Raw genomic sequence first — 18249 nt, forward strand, 5'->3', positions numbered from 1 at the left:
GGCAGCAAATCGGCTGAGCCAAAAGGGAAGGTTCCACCTGACTAAGCCAGTAGGAGCTATATTAAGCTTGTCTCAGCTGGAGGTCATTCTGCATATTTTGAAGGCTGCTTTCTTGGTAGTTGGTCAAGCAATCGGTGACCAGAAATTAAGAGCTTGATTTTTATAACACATATAACACTTCTGACATCTAGACCCTACATATGTAAAGTCTTTAATTTCTAAAACGCTTGGTCATAGCCATTTCTTTCAGGCCCAAGCAGGCTCTTGGGTTTGTTCAGCAGTTGCTTCGTGTCTCATTCTCATTGGTAGCCCAGCAGCCAAGAATTCATTTTCACAGTTCCAAAACACTTTTTGATACTTCCTGACCAAATGGCTTTGCAATGGAAATTGGTTTCTGACACCATCTGTTGTTACATAGTTCGGAAGTGTTAGCATTTTCCTTCAAGAGGGAAGAAGTTGGGGAGGACTCATGGCCAATCCCAATGGAATAGATATTCTTCTTCTTACTGTCTCTTTATGGGGAAGGGTTGGCCTATTTCTCAGCAGCTGTGAAATTGTCATCAGCAAGATTCTTTACAAAGCTCGGTGGCATATGGAATATATTGCTCACTTCTTAGTACTGTAAAAACAACCTTGCTGCATAACTGAGCTAGGCAAAGAAAGCAGGTGCTTGATTAAAAAAAAAAAATAAATCCATCATGCATCAAACATTTGTAGACAGCATGGAAACTCTAGACAAACATATTTTTGAGACAATTTTGCTTTCAAATTAACTAAATAGCATTTTAGAGAAGCTTCTAGGCTCCAGAGATGGAACAGTCCCTTAAAAACAAGCAGGTGAAATCACTCTGTTTCGGGATAAAATAATATCCTGCCACTCGCTATGGCAATACAGTCATGTTCCACACCTAAGAGAAGTTTCAGCCCTGCCCTGTGAAACATTAACACTGCAAGCACCTAGTCTCAATTTTTGCTGTGACAGGAGACTATTTAACATCATGTTTAGTTCATCACTTTTTTTTTTTTTTTCCACAATCCAGCCTTATTTTTACAGCTGTGGACTAGTTGAGAAATGAATTAAGCAAAGTAATAATAATAGAAAACATAGCATCTTGGTGAACACAAACAAATACAAAGGGCTAGAATTACAGGAGTTCACATTCTCCCTGCAGAAGATAGACAAACAGCAACAAAAGAGAAACAAGGTTTTTGAATTTGTTTGAATCCCAAATGTGAAACAGTCAACAGCATTTTCATACACAGGCAGAAAACACTACGAGAAACTGTTAGAAGAGAGATTATGAAGAGAAGCAGCTAATGTCCCCGCTGCCATCTATTCCATGGAAATTCCAATGCCCACTCAGCTGAATACATGCACACATGCATATTCGTATTCATGTTCTGCTGGACCTTGGGAAGTGACCAACACAGATGAAAGTGAGGGTCCACCTCAGCTTATTGGCTGGTTTGGGACGGCAGCAAACAGCAGATGCTTAGTGAAGATCACAGGGCAGGCATATAGTGACAATTCCCTACAATACTGTTCCCAACTTCCATCTATTTGTGGCTCAAAGACTTCCTTTAACACAAAACACACAGTTTTTCCAGATTAGCAATCTGTTTGTTTTTAGAAATCTGTGCTCACATTTACAGACTATTTTTTAGAGCCCAGGCTCCCCAGCTACACTGCACACTTCTTGCACTAAGCAAGCCACCTTATATTGACATGGAGAAACCCAGCCTGCTGCCCTGAGCCATGAGGAAAGCATAAAGCAAGTGTCTGGGCAACAAGTGCTGCTTGAACTGCCATACGCGTCTTCTGTGCCCAGTTCAGCACAGAAGAGGGGTCTGCTGCAGCCACTGCATCACACTACAGAGAGATCCTTCTGTGATGGTGAAAGCTTGCAAGACCTGCCTTAGGGTTTATGCTTTTATGTGACAGATATACTAATAAAGCAATAAATACAGGTCTGCCATGGATGGAGCTCTGAAGCTAGCCATTAGTCTCCTGTCACTGTCTGGGGAGGACAGAAATGGCCTTTTAGGAGAAGGGATAGGGAGGACATTGCCGGACACTGAAAAAGTACCAGTTACATGAACTACCATGGGACAGTATCTACTCCTCCTCTCCCCACACTACCACACCAAGAAGGTCTGTATTCTTCCAGAATACTGCCCATGAAATTATTTGTTGTTCATGGTTCAATATCCTTGCTATTTATGCACCTCCTTATGGCAAATAGATGCTGCATGCCTTACCACCCAAGAACGTGTGATTAAGCCAGAAAAATAGAGGCCAGAGGAAAGAGCCAGTGTGCAAGAACAAAAGCCTCTCCTAGCAGTTTCACACACTATTCATGTAACACACAAATCAAAAAATAATACAGACTAAAGCCTACTGTCTAACTAAGCAGGCTTAAATAACACTTAGCTCTTTTATAATGCTTTTCATCCAGAAATCTCAAAATATTTTGCAGAGGCGTGAGTACAGGGGAAAAGCCAGAATGCAACCCACTGCTCCTGACCCCCAGGCACTTGCTTTTTCCATTCAACTACCTCACTACCTCCAGGTACGTACACAGTTCTCCTTTAGTTGCCACACAAAGATGCATACACACAACGCAATAGTTTTTTCCTTATTTTTCCATCCCCTGATTGCTTTTAATACCTTGTTTCAAACATTCTGTGTTTAAAAGTAATAGCTCATGATGTATCTACTTTGCTCTCGATGTTGCTCTATTTGCTACTACATTTACAAGTGATACTTCACGTGTTCCTCTTTTCTTTACAGTAGCAAAAACAGACAATAATCAAACTAGAAATGCCTTTTGTCGAAACTTTTATTCTCCCCTATGTATATAGGAATGAACAGGTTTACTAATCGTCAACACAAAATGAAAGCGACTGTATTATCACGGAGGAAGTCAGCAGAAAACCATGAAGAGTTTATTAGAAACAGGCAAGAGTCAGTAGTACTCTTCCCCTTGCAGAAATCATCACAGAACTACAGCTTCTTCACAAAATTCAAATGCCCAAAGTGGAACAAATAAAAATCTGGAAGGCCCAAAGCCTTGCTTTTGGTGTGAGCTATCAAAATGCATACTGAATGCAATGCAGACCCATAAAACACACCTGTGCTCACCTGCATTCTCAAATCAGAAAACTACTCAGTCAACAGAAAAGTTTTGATCCATGCTCTGGAAGTGGAAACACACAGCAACACCTCAAAAGAGAGTGGATAAATTCCAGATTTACATGTATAAATCAGACTTGGGACTACGTTTCTGATTTTTATGTCACTGTTGAACAAATGATATTCAGCATGCATCAGTGCCTATGGGCTTCTGAACAAGAGAGCTAACCAATATAAACTGTGTATGAAAAAGCGTGCATATCAAAGAGCTCTCTTATTTATTTATTTATTTATTTCTAAGGTTTGCAATGAAAATAGTGTTGCTCAGAACAAAAATCTACCAAAATTTAATGTGTGTTCTCTCCAGTTAGAACTGCTGGCTAATGAGTTAGTTTGCATAAATTCAGTTCAAAGGAGACATAAATAGCATCCATTTTAGCTAATGATTTTCACCACAGGCCATCTAAAACAGGAGTTAAGACTGGCCTTAAAACAGACCCCTTCTGTGTTCACATAAGTTTATTTATTTTTGTTTTGCTCCAGTTTAATGTATGTATACATCCTGTGTTTTCAGCTTGTCTGTTTTGCCTCCTCCCACCCTCCACACTCCCAATCTGTCAGCCAGACGTAAGGGAGAGGGTATTAAAAATGACCACATTTTAAAACTGTACCTCACTGTGTAACAGACTTTCCAGAAGCAGAAGGACTAAAAAGCTCAGAAGTTCCCTACTGTCTTTCCCTATTAAAGTCCACAGCTTGCCGACAGCAGGCCACATTTTAGTGTCAAAGAACAGGGCACCATCTCGCATTTCTGCGTGATGGGTACTGCTGGTAATCCCGCTCCTTTGCATTCCAGATCATGCTGTTTGTGGAAAAAGTCAACAATGCTGGGATGCTCAAAAACACCCTGTAGTATTGCACGGAGGATGCAAGATGCTTGATGAGATGTAGTGATGACACCAGAATGCAGTTGATTCAGTAGGAGTGATAGAAGTTTGTTTTTTTCTTGGCTCAGGCAGTGTTTTATTAAAATAGGATGAAGTCCTTATTACACTTACTTTAACATTTTACATCCATCCCCATCAGGCCACACCATTTCCCACCTTACAATATTTTCCACCATTAAAAAGAAAGGTCTCTTTTCATCAAATAGGCAAAGAGGCAGGAAAGTCCTTGAAAAACCTAACACAAGGAAGGATAAAGGAAGGCTTCAAGTCAACTGGCAAACAAACAGAAGCCTTCTGCTATTTCCCACTGCTAGGTAACAGAATCTGGGCTACAGATATGTTTATCAAACATATCTATAGCAGGGATAATTAAGTTAGTGCAGCAAACTAGCTGCATGCTTTGAAGTGTTCACGCAGTTGCTATACTAACCTTTCTTTCACCTGGTAAGTTAAGCTCACCACCTCCTCACACATATTTGCAGACTTGTGACCTATACTCTGTCCTCATTATCACATCACTTACCATAGCTGAACGACTTGGAAATTATATTCAAAGGTTTTGTTATAAATAAAAGAGACTAACAGAATTCTAAATACAGATTTCTGTCAGAGAGGAATAACTGCCTGAAATTTCTTACAGCTCCTTCCTATTAAGGAGTTCAAATATTTTATAAATAAACAGTTCTCCAAAGAGGAAAAATACCAATACTTTGTAAGTTTCTCTTACAATTAGCATCCAGGGTCTTGATCTTTAGTATCCTATGCCTGAGAAAACTGGGGAGAGGGGGGGACACACGACACAACACCCTTCCTGACAATAAATAAATAAATAAGTAAAATAATAAATAAATAAATAAAAAGCAGTGTCAACACATAAAATAGAGAGCTTTAAAACCCCTGTCCTTCGCAGTATTTTTTTTTATCCTGTAATATTACTAGCATCAATACCCATCCTGTAAAGATCATACTGAATGTGACAGTGAGGATTCTGCTGAAATCTGCACTGGGGTTTCTGTCACCGGCAAGAAGAGCACCACAGGAGTATACAGAATATACAGAGATACTAAGACAGATTCCCACTGATCTCAGTGAAGCTAAGACATCATCCTGTATGCTCTTCCATACAGCCGAAGAATGATTTCATATGTAAAGATCCTCACTTAACTACAACCTCCTATAAATCAGAGCTCTCAGCTGCCTGTTCTTCATGCAGCTTGACAGGAGCCTATTGCCAGCCTTACTTTCTCTACACGAGGTGTATATTGCAAAGAATATTATTAGCTTTGATTACATCAGTGTATTTCTAACTGGGGCAGGACCCTGAGCCCACAAGACATTCTCAAGACATTGATTGACTTGGGCTGTGACAGGGCAGCCCAACAGAAAGGATCCTGGGCTTGCTGTACTGGGAGACATGCACTCCTGAAGTCCAGTCCACACAAAAGCAACCAGCATCTACTTCTGAGCAAAAGCCAAATTATGATACAAACTGCGTATGCCTTTCTGCCTCCGTTATACAATTCCTACTGACTTTGTCAGAGGAAACTGTATTTGGAGTAGTTATGGATCTGAGAAATCCTAATTCATACATGACCTCTGTCAACATGACACAGACACTGCTATAACTGTCCATGTAGTATCCATCCTTGGGAACATACAGGCCTGCATTTTCCAGCAACATCAACCAGATATGCTTTAATCTATTTGCTCAAAAAAAAAAAAATCCTCTTGACGCATTTGGTTGTTGTCATGTTGTACCTCTGACTTTGTTTCAGACTTAATTCTTAGTTACTGCTATTGCCCCTGGTACTTTACTTTGCAGGATGTTACCTGGCTTGCTCAAGTCTCACCTGCAGTTCTCTGCCTACCCATAAAACAAAAAACACAAAAATGTCCAAGAAGAGTCAAGCAATAGACTTACCTCCTGTACACTAGCTGTTTCCACAGAGATGAAGCAAGAAAGCATTACAAAGCTGAGAACCTTGCCTTGAAAATAAGACTTCTTGCTTTTACGATGTATTTAAGCCCTACTCAGAAACAGCATTTCACCTGCACCAATGTGAAATGCACAGGCTGACAGGTCACCAGGGATCCAAGTGTATGGAGCTGCTTTCGGGATTAGGAAGCTATGGTGAGCAAGGGAGACCAAACTTCCTCACACATGCAAACTCAAGATTCAATTTTCTGCAAGATTACCCCCAATAATTAAAAGGTTCTATAATTTATCCTTAAAAGCCAGTGACTACGGGATCCATAAGAATCGATCTGTTATCTTTCACCTCCGCATGTACTGTGCACATGCATAACATAGTAATATGGTTTACCAAATGAATGCTGGCAATATTTTCCACTAATTGCAAGAGTTACTAAACTGAACCTTAACTAAAATTAAGTTGACTATTAAAAGCTCAATGAGTAACCCAGCAAACGGAAGTGCTGTATATAGGATTTAGTAAACATGCAAGTGATCTGGCAACCACCAAGACACAATGTATTTGCTGAACTTCCTATACCTAAAATTGGTTACATATAATAGTCACACTTTCATTATGTATTATGATTTAACACTCACAATACCAGCTCCCTCCTGCAATTGGACAGCAATAGGTTTCTTTATATTACCTTACTATGCTATATCTAACTTGTGCTCTATGTAGTATGCTGGTGTCTTCAGGGAAGTCCAGGAGCAAATCTTCCGCAGTGAAAGAGGTAAAACAGCAAACCAGAAACACTCACAAACTGACAAACTTTATGAATCTGTTTGTCCTTGAAATACCATAGTGGGATTAAATGACAAATAATTCAAAAATACAATTGAAATTATGAAAGATGTGCCTAGGAGCCAGTGTTTATACGCATTATACTAAAATAAATGTGTCATTATTCAAGAATGCTGTACTGAAAACACAAAGCTACTGGATTGAAAGTTACAGGATGGTTTAACACATACTCCATTACAGATCTCCCTGTATTAGTTTTAAAAATACATAAATAATATTCTTAGCTATTAAGATGTCATTATCATAGACAGTCCTGCAGATTTTATCTACCTAAATATAAGCATGACATGTTCTTGTAAGGAATATGCATAACAATCATTATTAGATGTTAAGTTTGTGCTCTGCATATAGGCTTTTTGTGATTGCAGTTTCCAGTTTTTCAAAGAGTACATCTAATTGCATAGTTTCTAGGCTATACCTGTGTAAAAAATATATTTTTTAGGCTCTGCATTGCAGTTTATCGGATTGCACATGCACATAAATTGAAATAGCAATAAATAATATTAAGGTTATATGTAGTCCAGCTATCTTCGACAAATTAGAAAACTAGGAACTTTCCCAAGAAAAAGTACTGTTTTTTAGGAAAAAGAAAAAGGAAAAAGGGAAAAAGAAAAATGCTCTTATCTATTAACGTGGAGAAAAAGGAAGAGCAAGCACCTATTCATCTTTTGGCTAAAGAGATTAAATGATTCAGAAGAAATTCTACCAGATTTCCTAAATACTGTCCCCTCACAGATATTTTAGATTATATACAAGATTTAAAAAAAATACAATGTCAAAAAGAGTCTATGCAGAATTAGGGGAAAGAGTTAAGGTTATTGATTAAAGACTATTTGCTGATAAGGTTGCATCTATTTGAAATGGGATAGCATTTGGGACTACTCGAACAAAAGTCTACAGAAAACTGATAAATCAAGGAACTGAGCAGGATTTAAACAAACAACAGACATGGGTAAGAACACACAAAATGTCAGGAGTACAGCTAAGAAATAAGTGATGGCACAGGACCACTTAGTCAGCTACTAACGAGACATTATTTGCTTTTGCCTCTGCAAAACGAGACAGCTATCAGTCCAGCCACGGCTCGAGGAAATTCTTGAGACTGCAGTCCTAAAAAGTGATTATTATTTCTGGGATTGCACGCAGAACACCCCAACAAGTGTACTTTTCAGAAAAATGAAAATCTGCCATGTAGCACTGACAGGTGCAATCCTGTGTGACTCCTCGCAGAAGAGTCTGAACAAGTTCTACACTCAGAACTGCTGTTACAATATACAAAGGCCTGCATTCTCCAAGGAAGCCTCTAGGTGCAGTAATAATTTCACATCCCAGTACCCAACTTTCAGAGGCTCTGACTTTACAAATGAGCCCTCAGCCCTGTTAGCTGCTCCTGAGTCTCACGGCAGCAAATTCATGAGTGGCCATCACCAAGCAGGGAACAGTCCAAGACTGCCAGAAGGCTGCGCTGCATCTGAAGTCTCACCTCTACTCTAGGACCTATATGCTTATACAGCAACACTCAGATTTCTCTGTTCCGACATATTTTTCAAGGTTCCCGGGCTGCTCCTGAAATAAACTTTGTGAAGAGTCCTTCCCTAGAAGGACAACTGGAAAAAGTGGGATACATCACACACAGAGAGCCACCATTTTGCAAGAGGAGCTCGTGCTTTCTGAAGTCTGCCAGGACACGGGGGAAAAGATGGGAGCAGAGAGGCTCAACCTTGTCAGGATGGAAGTGCTTGAGAACATCCAAAGCAGATCTCTGGCCACCTGGGAAAGCTGGATATTGAAAATGTAGACACTCACATAGGTTAGGCATCTTCTAAGGTTAGGTGGCAGTTCAGCGGGGATATCGAGGATCTCAGTTTGGCCTTTCAATGCCTAAATCCCACTTAAGTCCCACTTAAAGCATCTAATCCTTTTGTGGATCTGGGCCTAAAGCCCTGCCAGGAAGAAGAGAGTCTACGCATGCAAAAGCTCATGGTCAATGACAGTCTAGCTCCGTTAAAACTAAAATACACAAAGAACAACCTTATTCTGTACAAAGGAATAATGCAGAATAATGAAAGATGTGTTCTAGTCACGTAAATGTAATGACAAGTTCATCTACCTGATTCTGAACGCAGTCCTCTCTTTACTCCCCACAAAAGTTTTCCTGACCTGGAGAAATTTATAACCCATAAATCATAGGACTTTGATAACCCATGGGTAGAAGTATACTTGGAAATGTCCAAAAGACTGAGTCCTCAAAAAGCTTCACTTACCCACATCAGCTAAGAAGTAAAACTAGAAACCAATGGAAATTTAGAAAAACACTGTACTGCTTACACAGAGTTAATAATTTAAAGAACAATGTTCTGTCACTCAGTGACCAAATAGTTTGCTATGCTTCATGAAATTAAGTAGTTTCAGTCCAGTTCTTGATAGCCAGGAGTCCACCTGACATGAACTCCCATATTATTTCTCACACCACTGGCATTTTCAACAAGGAAGTAAAGTTTGAGCAGGCCTAAACACCAGTTTAATCTCTATCTCCTGCACCACTTGAATTTTGTTGACAGAATGGTTGATGTGATATTTCCATGCCTAAAAGCTATCTAATTGATAAAAGCAGTCTTAAAATAAAAATCATAGATTAGAATTACAAACATAAAATACAACTTTTTATTATTGTTTTGTCTTACTGTGTTTATAAGGGAGATTACAATTAATTATTACCAATTATTTTAATAGTATGTATTTCTGCTAGTCCCCAAATACTTCCACCTAGCATTGTAACATTTGCCTTATTGCATTCACTGAGACTTCAAGTGAAATACTAGGGTCTCTATTTTTGGGATTCAAATCCTTTGTTTCAAATGAGAATTCTGGTCTAAGTGTTCTGCAGGCACCCACCAACACAACACCTGAACTTCATAAACTGTGAGAGGAATGGGGACTTGCCTCCCAGTTCTTCCTACCTGCAGATGGGGAAAGAGTTCTGGGAGCTCATCCACTAGCTGCTGAAAGTTTTACATTACAAAATCAGTATTTGATGCAAAATACATGAGAGTAAACAAGCACGTATGTCACAGATTGCAATGATGCCAAAGATATTTTGAGCAAAGGAAAACCGCCCAATGTCCCATACCAGCAAAGTTCATGGAAGCAGTGTGCGATCCTTCCTTCCTGAATACTTCACTATTTTTCCAGATTGAAGCCTGGTTTCTTCTGCCAGGCGCACTGATCCTTACTTCCCCCACCTGTTTTTCAAGGGGTGCAAGAATTATTAAGAGTTCATAATGATCCCATGGTAAAGAGCCCAGTGTACTTTCCCCAGGTCACTTCGATATTGGTCTCAAGTCTCACTGCTTTCATCAACGTGTTACTTTCAGTTCTGGATCCCTGCTGTGCTGTGTATGCAAAGTTAAGATGGTAGCTTTTCCATCCATTCACCTTCTTTACCTTTTTGGTAAAAATTTAGTATAGTTATAGGTCTAATTTATAGCAATGTCCCCTCTGTCACCACCCCCAATACACTGTTAACAATGACATAAACAAACTATAGAAAATATTTTGTAATTTGGCTTTTTTTTTCATATCTTCCTGTTCAAGAGCTTTTCTTCCCCTCACTTTTCAAAGTTGTGGGTGTTATTTATTTATTTTATTTTTCCTCAGTAGAAGTCAGTCTATTTTTGCCTGTATGAAGTGAGTGGCCTGCTGTTAATCTATGTATAAACTAAATCTTACCTTTCTGACTCATACAAGCAATCCCACCCATTTTGACAAGTCATCTCAGAACAAGGAAAGCAAGATTTGTCCTGTATCTACTGGCATGTTTTCAGTTGCAGCCTAAGCTTGACAGAGGCTGGCCAGCTTGAACACACTGATAAAAAATTATTTAAAATACTTTTGGTTTTAAACAGTCTATGACTAGAACTAGTGCTAATTTTTCAAATAATGTAAGTGTTATGAAAAGCAAATACTCAAACAATTAGGTCAATATGCTGCAAGGTGACGATTCTGCCTATGGAACATTAAGAGTTAAAATTCTGGAGCAGTTTAGGGGACCGTGGAAGTCGTGAATTTAGATTCATACTGATTTGAACTGTTATATTAAACAAAGCACAAAGTTATTTTTGTTTGCATTTCTGACCAACTGCTATTATTTTTCCAGGTTCCTTCTTAAAAGAGCTTGTGGTTAGCAGAGGCATGACAGGGAAGTTGCACCCAAGAACAAATTAATGAAGAAATATTAGTGGAATGCAGCAGGCTTGGGGAGAGCCCAATTTACACAGAGAAAGTGCAGGGACATTTGTGCCTGCGTACACATGGACGTAGCAAGGCTTGAATAGCGCATGCACACGGAAAAGGATTTGGTTATGGTTAGAATTTGTGAGTGACAGCCATGTGACAGCTGGGAGTCAGCAAAGATTTTGTAGGGATGGAAATTCTTGAGATAGGACACACGACTGCTCATGCGATCTGCATGTGCCTATCATCATGCTGTATTATAATAGCTGACACTCCGGTGTACCAGTTATCCAAAAGAGAGAGGCTATAAATTAGGAAGAGGATTTAAGGAATGGTGGATGAGAAATGAAAGTCATAACATTTGAAAACGAAGGGATAAATATAACTTGTTTTCCTGTTATCAAAACAAGCAAACAATTTCCAACCAAACCACACAACAGCACAAAGACTCGCATTTCTATGATTTATCGTTAGTGACAGGTTATTATTTCCTTAGAATACATATTTTTTTTTCCCCTTTCTAACTTACCTAAAAAGGCCTTGATCCTACAAACACTTACACGAGTACTTAATTTTATGCACGCGAATAATCCCACTGATTACAGTTACTCGTACATTTTTGGGATCAGGGCCTAAGCCGTAACGTGCAATTAAGCACAGGCATTTCCAAAGGGCTGCTTCATTTTCCCTTCTGTGGGTCTCACGCAAACATGAAGCTCGTGGAGACGCACAATTTAAATCAAACCTGCAAAACTGAAATACTTTCCCTTTAACACTGAATTCAAGCCGATACAGTATCACATGACCTTTACCGTAATTTCTATTAAAATCATTTCATGTCTGGTTGCTTCTGCTATCCTGGCTCATTTGTATTGTTTACAACAAGTCATTGCTCTCGACAGTTAGTGGTGGCTGAATCCATGGTTACCAGTTTTTACATTCACTAGTTAAATGGAATGCAGCTCTTCTGGGGGGTTTCGTGGAGAAAGCTCTTAAGAAACCACAATCCAGCCATCAATCAGGCTAACCTGGGAGAAATTAATCTTATAAACATAAGGATTGTTGCATATTAAAAATTTATTGAAAGGGAGCTCCAGGCTTTTATTAGTTGTAGTCGCAAAAGTGGACAGGTTCGGCTCTGACTTAGTGCACGGAGGACTTGGTTCCGTGGTCTACATCTGACATTCATCCATGTTGTGCCTTCTCTGGCGCTCACTGCTAATAAAACTATACTGTTTAGAGGCTTTAAAAAAAAAATCTCAAACACTTATTTTACCAGAAATGTGCTCAGAATATAAATAGTGCTTAAATACAGGTTTAACCAGACTGCAGTCCCAGCAAAGTAACTTAAACAGACACATACAGGATAGTAAAACACAAAACAGACAGCTTTGAGTAGAATTCAATTAAGACAAAAAATACCCCAACACTGGAACATTGCTAATGAGTAAATTAAGCCGCAAAAATAAATGTATTTTATTGCTACCTAAGAACAATGCACACTAATTCCATTTGCCCTGTTATTTATAGTTTGTCATAGGGTGGGGTTGCCAAAATCAGAAAGCAAAGAGAAAACTTATTTGCACAATGGATACCAAAATCATTTAAAATGCCTAAAAACATAAGAAAAGTTCTCCACGGTTTGATGGCTACAATAATTGTCCCACAAGCTACATGAGAGCAACAAATAGTTAAATCAAACATATTACTAGCTCATCTACTGCAAAGTCACTGTATCAGAAGCCCGAATTGATTTGTTTCCTTAGAACAAATTGAAAATGAATGTAACATAACATCTGAAAAAAAACCCTACTGCACTGCTAATCGGATATTGTATAATGGTTGATTGCAGCTTTGCTCTGTGCTATTGCTGCCTATAGCATACATACTTACAGGTTCTGGGTTCTTCCAAGAGTTTGGTGCAGTTTCAAGGACAAATGTCTTAAGGAAGTCTTTCTACTGTGCAGCAGTGATCCTAGCTCTGATCTCATTACATGAGCAAAGTGCTAAATCTGACAATATAAAGGAAACTTCCTGTGTGAAGAAGAAATCTTGGAAAGTCTCGGGGTTAAAAAGGCTGCTTAAATGTGCTGGTTGATTTGCTCCCTAGTTGTGTATACACAGTAGCAGCTGATCTCTGTTTGCAGCCCTGCAGAAAGAAACCTTTGCTGAAAACCAATGGCATCACATTTCAGTGGAGCTATTGCCAGGCTCTGGAGAGCAGAGCAACCTTTGACAACTTCACCCAGTCCGAATCACTGGGGCTTGCTGCATGTCCTGCAGGACTTCTGAAGCTGTAGTTTTACTCTATTATTTCTATTAATTCCGATCTGAAATTCTCGCTTGCCACAACAAAAGCAAAAAAGTCTCATTTGCTGTAAGAGGAGGTTTTGCCTGTGTCAGGACTACAAACTGCAGAATTTGCCACTGTATCTTTTGCTTTGCCCTGATTGCAGATGAGGAGCTGCTAGCTGCGCCCAAAAGCATTTTATGCGTTAGAATTGTTAAATAAGTGCAGTGGGCATCTTATTTATCCTAAATTCATCCCAAACCTGCCCTGTATCAGTCACACGTGCCCCAACTGTTTTTTATTGTGATACAGAATACAAACTAACAGATTTGGGGAGAGGGAGGAGGCTGATTCTTCTATTTAATATCCTTTTTTTAATTATTATTATTATTTATTTTTTTTACACCCTATTAACATGGTCCCCTGTTGGACCAGAACTGTGGAGCCCCGTGGCCCAAATTTGGCAAAGTTTGGGATTCTGACCAAGGTCACACTGTGACTCCAAGCATCTGCAAGCACCACCCCTGCCCACAGCTCAGCACCCCAGCACTGAGGACAGGTGGGCAGAACCTGGGGCTGTTCCTGCAGCGCTTACCAGTGTCCACGTGAACTAATAAAACCAGAAAAGTGACATTTAAAAATACGTCTGCTTAGAGCTGCTTCAGCTCCTAAACCAGGAAGCAACGTTTGATTTTAAATAATTATCAACAATTAATTCCAATTTAATTGCCTCAGCACTTAGCCCAGGGTAATGCTCAGAAGAATAAACGTGACCACACGTCCCCCGCACCCGTGTCCACAGCGTGACCAAAGAGCTTGCATGCTGCTTTCCAGGAGGGACTTACTTCTCCCCACAGGACAACCAGCAACCCTAAGAAACAGAATTCAGAGGAGTGCCCTTTACAAGTGCACCACCACACAGTTCGGTTAGGAGTAGCTAAGGTTTTTTTTTCTGGGTATTTTTAAGACAGATTATTCACCACCCTCTTTTCCCCTTGGGCGCTATGACTATTCTAGCTCCTAATATATCGTGTGTTATTTCTTTAATATTTTGAACTTTATTCCAAAGGGCAGAAAGCAAAACTGACAGTACATCAAGACAGCAGGCTCAGTGATTCAAACAGGAAAATAATTGAGAACCTGTTCACGCACAATGTCTGAGCACGCACGTTGCACACGCACGCACACTCGCACAAACAAGTATGAGGGGTTCTGCCCCAATTTTCAGGGGTACTCATAGTTCATGTCCTTGGATTAAGAAAGTACTGACAAGAAACATGCATCTTCACCCTGGAGAGACAGGGCAAGCAAGGGAACTGCCACCCCGGAGGTGGAGTTGGGTCCTTTTCAGCCTCTGCCACTGACTGGCTGTGTAACCTTCAACACTTCGCCTTTCCTCTCCATGCTGAAACCAGAGCCATTAAATGTATGCACATTGCAAAAGCAAGGTTTCTCTGCCTCCGTTGCTCAAGTTGTGGGACAGGGATTGCATGTTGGAGAGAGGTAATGGACTAAAACCTGAGCTCCTGAGTCCAGCTCCGAGCTGTGCCATAAGAGCAGCAGTGACCTTGGACAACCTGCTCTCTGTGCTCCAGTACCCAACCTGCTGCCCAGGCTTTACATACTTTGCTCTCAACCTTTGTCCACCTGGTCTCATTTGGCCGTAATTCGGCAGGAAAGGTTTTTTTTTTTTTTTTTCCTGTTAGAAATTCAGCACAAAGTAAAACAAGCTCTTTTTGGCAGGTGGAATTCAAGACACTTTTTTAAGACAAGCAGTAAAACCCCAGTGGAGGGAGGAATTTCAGTGAATGAAGTTTCCTCACCAAGAGCCCCTAAATACCCACGTGTAGACGGACAGTCTGGATCTTCCAAATTCTGCACAAGGAGAGTAATCCAGCCCTATGCAGCAGCCCTACCCCCACCAAACTAGAACCTGTCAAGGCTGGAGGATGTCCTCTCAGGGACAGATTCTGCGTCTCCTTAAATCTCCTACACAATTGTGTCACATCCATCACAACTATGGATCCATTAACACTGCTCCTTCAACTCTTCTTTAAAAATGCACACTGATCCCAACCACATGGGACACGGGATTTGCAAAAGTATTTATTCTCCCAGCCTTTCCAACTATACCTCAATCTGCAACCTTCTGTTTTTCCTTATTAACCCCTTTCTGGCTTTCTCGCCGAGTTTTGTTTTCACAGAGCGGTATAAGGCAAGGAGTGCAGTCACAACCCAAGGTCCATTTTCCAGCCTGCAAAGGACAGCACAAGACTGCCCAGCTGTTAAGGAAAGACCACAAAAAATGTTTGGAGAGGATGGGGAGGAAGAGTTAGGAGAGAAATGAAGAAGGGGAAGCCAGTTATGAGCATACTCGGTGTCAGAGGCTGTATGCCTCCAGCTCTCCTCCATCCGTGTCCAGGGTCAAGGATAGAAACCAACTAGAAAACCAACCCCATGCTCCTCCAGGGTGGTACTGGTGCCAGAGGTGGGCCAGGCCAGGCCTTCCTTACTTCCATCAGCCGCGACCATCTACAAAGCTCTCTTATTTAATTCAGACAGGTCCTAAAGTTAAATGACTGCCTGCTGAGGATGTCTTTGAAGACTAATACTACAAACAAATGGTGCAAATTCTCAGTTGTTGCGTATTTTAAAACCCTGTTTCCAGGAGCTGAGCAATAATATATCACCTTTCTCTTTTAAAAAGGGATTTCTGGCTATTGCAATAAAAAAGGAATTACTGAAAGTAACCACAATAAAACACCAGTCCAACAGACACACCATGACACTTTTAAAAGTCAGATCTTTTACTTAGTCTCCGAATTTTCAGCAGCAATACTATTTTTAATTATCCATCTGTGACTGAAATAGGAATACACAGAGTAGTGAGGGCTACACCTGAAAGTGCTTGGAAGACCAGACCCCATGAAACAGCCCTACCTCTTTTATTCAGAGGCTCAGCACTTTGCTTGAACATCAAGTCCCAAACTTGGTTCATCCAGACCCTATCTAATTTCTGCACAGATCCTGAATGTGTCCTATCCCCAGGCTGTCCATATACACATTAACCGCAACTACTGGATTTTCTTTCTAGCAGTTTAATACGTTTGGATCCTTGTCGGTGAAAGGAACACTTCCCTCATCCTCACTCAAGTCTCTATCCTCCTCTCATGGAAATTCCTCCACAAAAGTCACTTGTCCCTGTTCATCTATTAAGACTTTAAAACAAAACTAATGCAATCACCCAGAGACTTGTATGCCTAAGCTCTGTGCTGTTCAAACCTGCAGCTCTGCACCACCTGATCAGTCAGGATTCTCCTTCCTGTTTTATTTACTATAGTCATATTTTGTACTATGTGTGCAATTAAAATTGTGTGTGTGTGTGTGTGTGTGTGTGTGTGTGTGTGTGTGTAGTGGGGGGGGGTGTTCATACTGTTCTTGTCTTTTATTTGCTCCCTAAAGCATCCAGCATATTTTGAAACCAATATAAGTGATAATATAGATGTAAATATTGCCATGGAGGCATCACAATAAATGTGACATCTGAAATAATTCATTCAAGGTGTCTAGATCCAATTTAAATCCTTTCCCAGTTTTAACCAAGGCTTCACAACCAGATGTACTTAAGCCAAGGTGTACGACTTCATGCTACACTGGTAATCCACGCTAACTAGGAAATAAATTTTCAGTGATTAAGTTGAATTGTTCGTACAAAACGCCAGCTTCAGCTTTTCACCCATACAAAATAGCTTGGAAAATATATACTGCATGTGTTTATTATAGCTACAGTTGCTATGAACATCTATAACTCTCCAACAATTTCTTTGATTTATGTTCAAAAACATACAGGGCATGAAATGATGCCTGCAACCTTACATTTCCCTCAAGAACATTGTGGGGAGAAGATATATTCCAAAACATCATGTTAGATTCCTTGTTATGTCTCCTTTTTAAAATAAATGTATGATAATCAATTACACATGCTTCAAAGCAACTGCCACTAGATTCCCCAACAGAAAAGCTGTTTGAGAAAAGTTCCATTTTCTTTTCCCCTAATGGTTGAGTTACAATATGAGATCTTACTCAGATATTAAAGGCAAAAATTGTGTTACACAGGATAGGCCCTGCTCAGCTTGTATATGCATGTGCAGGTTTGTGCATGCCGAGACTTGACTTAGAACACGGTTTTCAGCAAAGAAGCATCTTCACTGATCGGTATGCCAACAAAAAGCATGTGCCTGTGAAGAGCTCGTCTCCTAATCTCCTTCTCATGCCTACTTCTGCCCATTTGCAGAAATTCAACTGATGTCAAAAGACCGATACGGACAGAATGTTAATGTATCAGGCTCAACTTTCCTTTCAACCTCAGTATGCAAAACGCTCATTTAAGAAGTCCATCCCATTGTGGCTTCCACCAGAAATGCAAACCTGCAGATGTTGATAGCACCATCAATTAAGCTGAATGGGACCTCTGCCATTAATGCACATGAGCTTCAACTTTCCAGATCTGCCCGAAATCCACGCAGAGGCTGAAGTGAGTGATTTCTCCAGGGTACTGAAGCCAATGGGTTATATGCCATTAACAGGTGAGCATAATATGGGTGCTATCTCTGCAGCTTGGCACAGGGACAGGGGCAGAATCCTGAGAGATGCTCAGGACGAGAGAGAGCAATGAATGCATGCAGCACCTGGTACTGGTCAGGAAAAGGCCAGGATCCTTTATCTCCCCTGCAGCAGGCCATTTGTTCTGCCTTCACTCCAAGAGGTAGTTCCCATTCCCCACGTCCTGGGGTTGGGCTACACTGCCAACCAGATACCTAGCAAACAGTACGGATATTGGACTGGGTAGGACAAGCCCCTCAAAGG

At 40.4% G+C, this 18249-nt stretch overlaps 1 protein-coding gene across 18 annotated transcripts in view; it reads right to left on the bottom strand.

The window, feature by feature from the left end:
- The window catches only part of ESRRG (estrogen related receptor gamma), a 405024-nt gene that overhangs the window by 363667 nt on the left and 23108 nt on the right, over window positions 1-18249 (bottom strand). For 4 of the 18 annotated variants that reach the window (XM_068676002.1, XM_068675997.1, XM_068676008.1 and 1 more), the window contains exon 1: window positions 12987-13125. The exons of 13 other annotated variants lie outside the window; for them this stretch is intronic. Coding sequence is in view for 1 of the 5 variants with exons in the window: in XM_068675988.1 (XP_068532089.1) it covers window positions 12987-13084 (98 nt within the window). In the remaining 4 variants the exon portion in view is untranslated. Of the gene's footprint in view, window positions 1-12986; window positions 13234-18249 lie in introns of those variants that run through there. One more of the 18 variants, XM_068675988.1, reaches the window with a different exon arrangement.

Source organism: Anas acuta, chromosome 3 (assembly GCF_963932015.1).
Source record: "Anas acuta chromosome 3, bAnaAcu1.1, whole genome shotgun sequence".
In the NCBI taxonomy this organism is placed as follows: domain Eukaryota; kingdom Metazoa; phylum Chordata; class Aves; order Anseriformes; family Anatidae; genus Anas; species Anas acuta.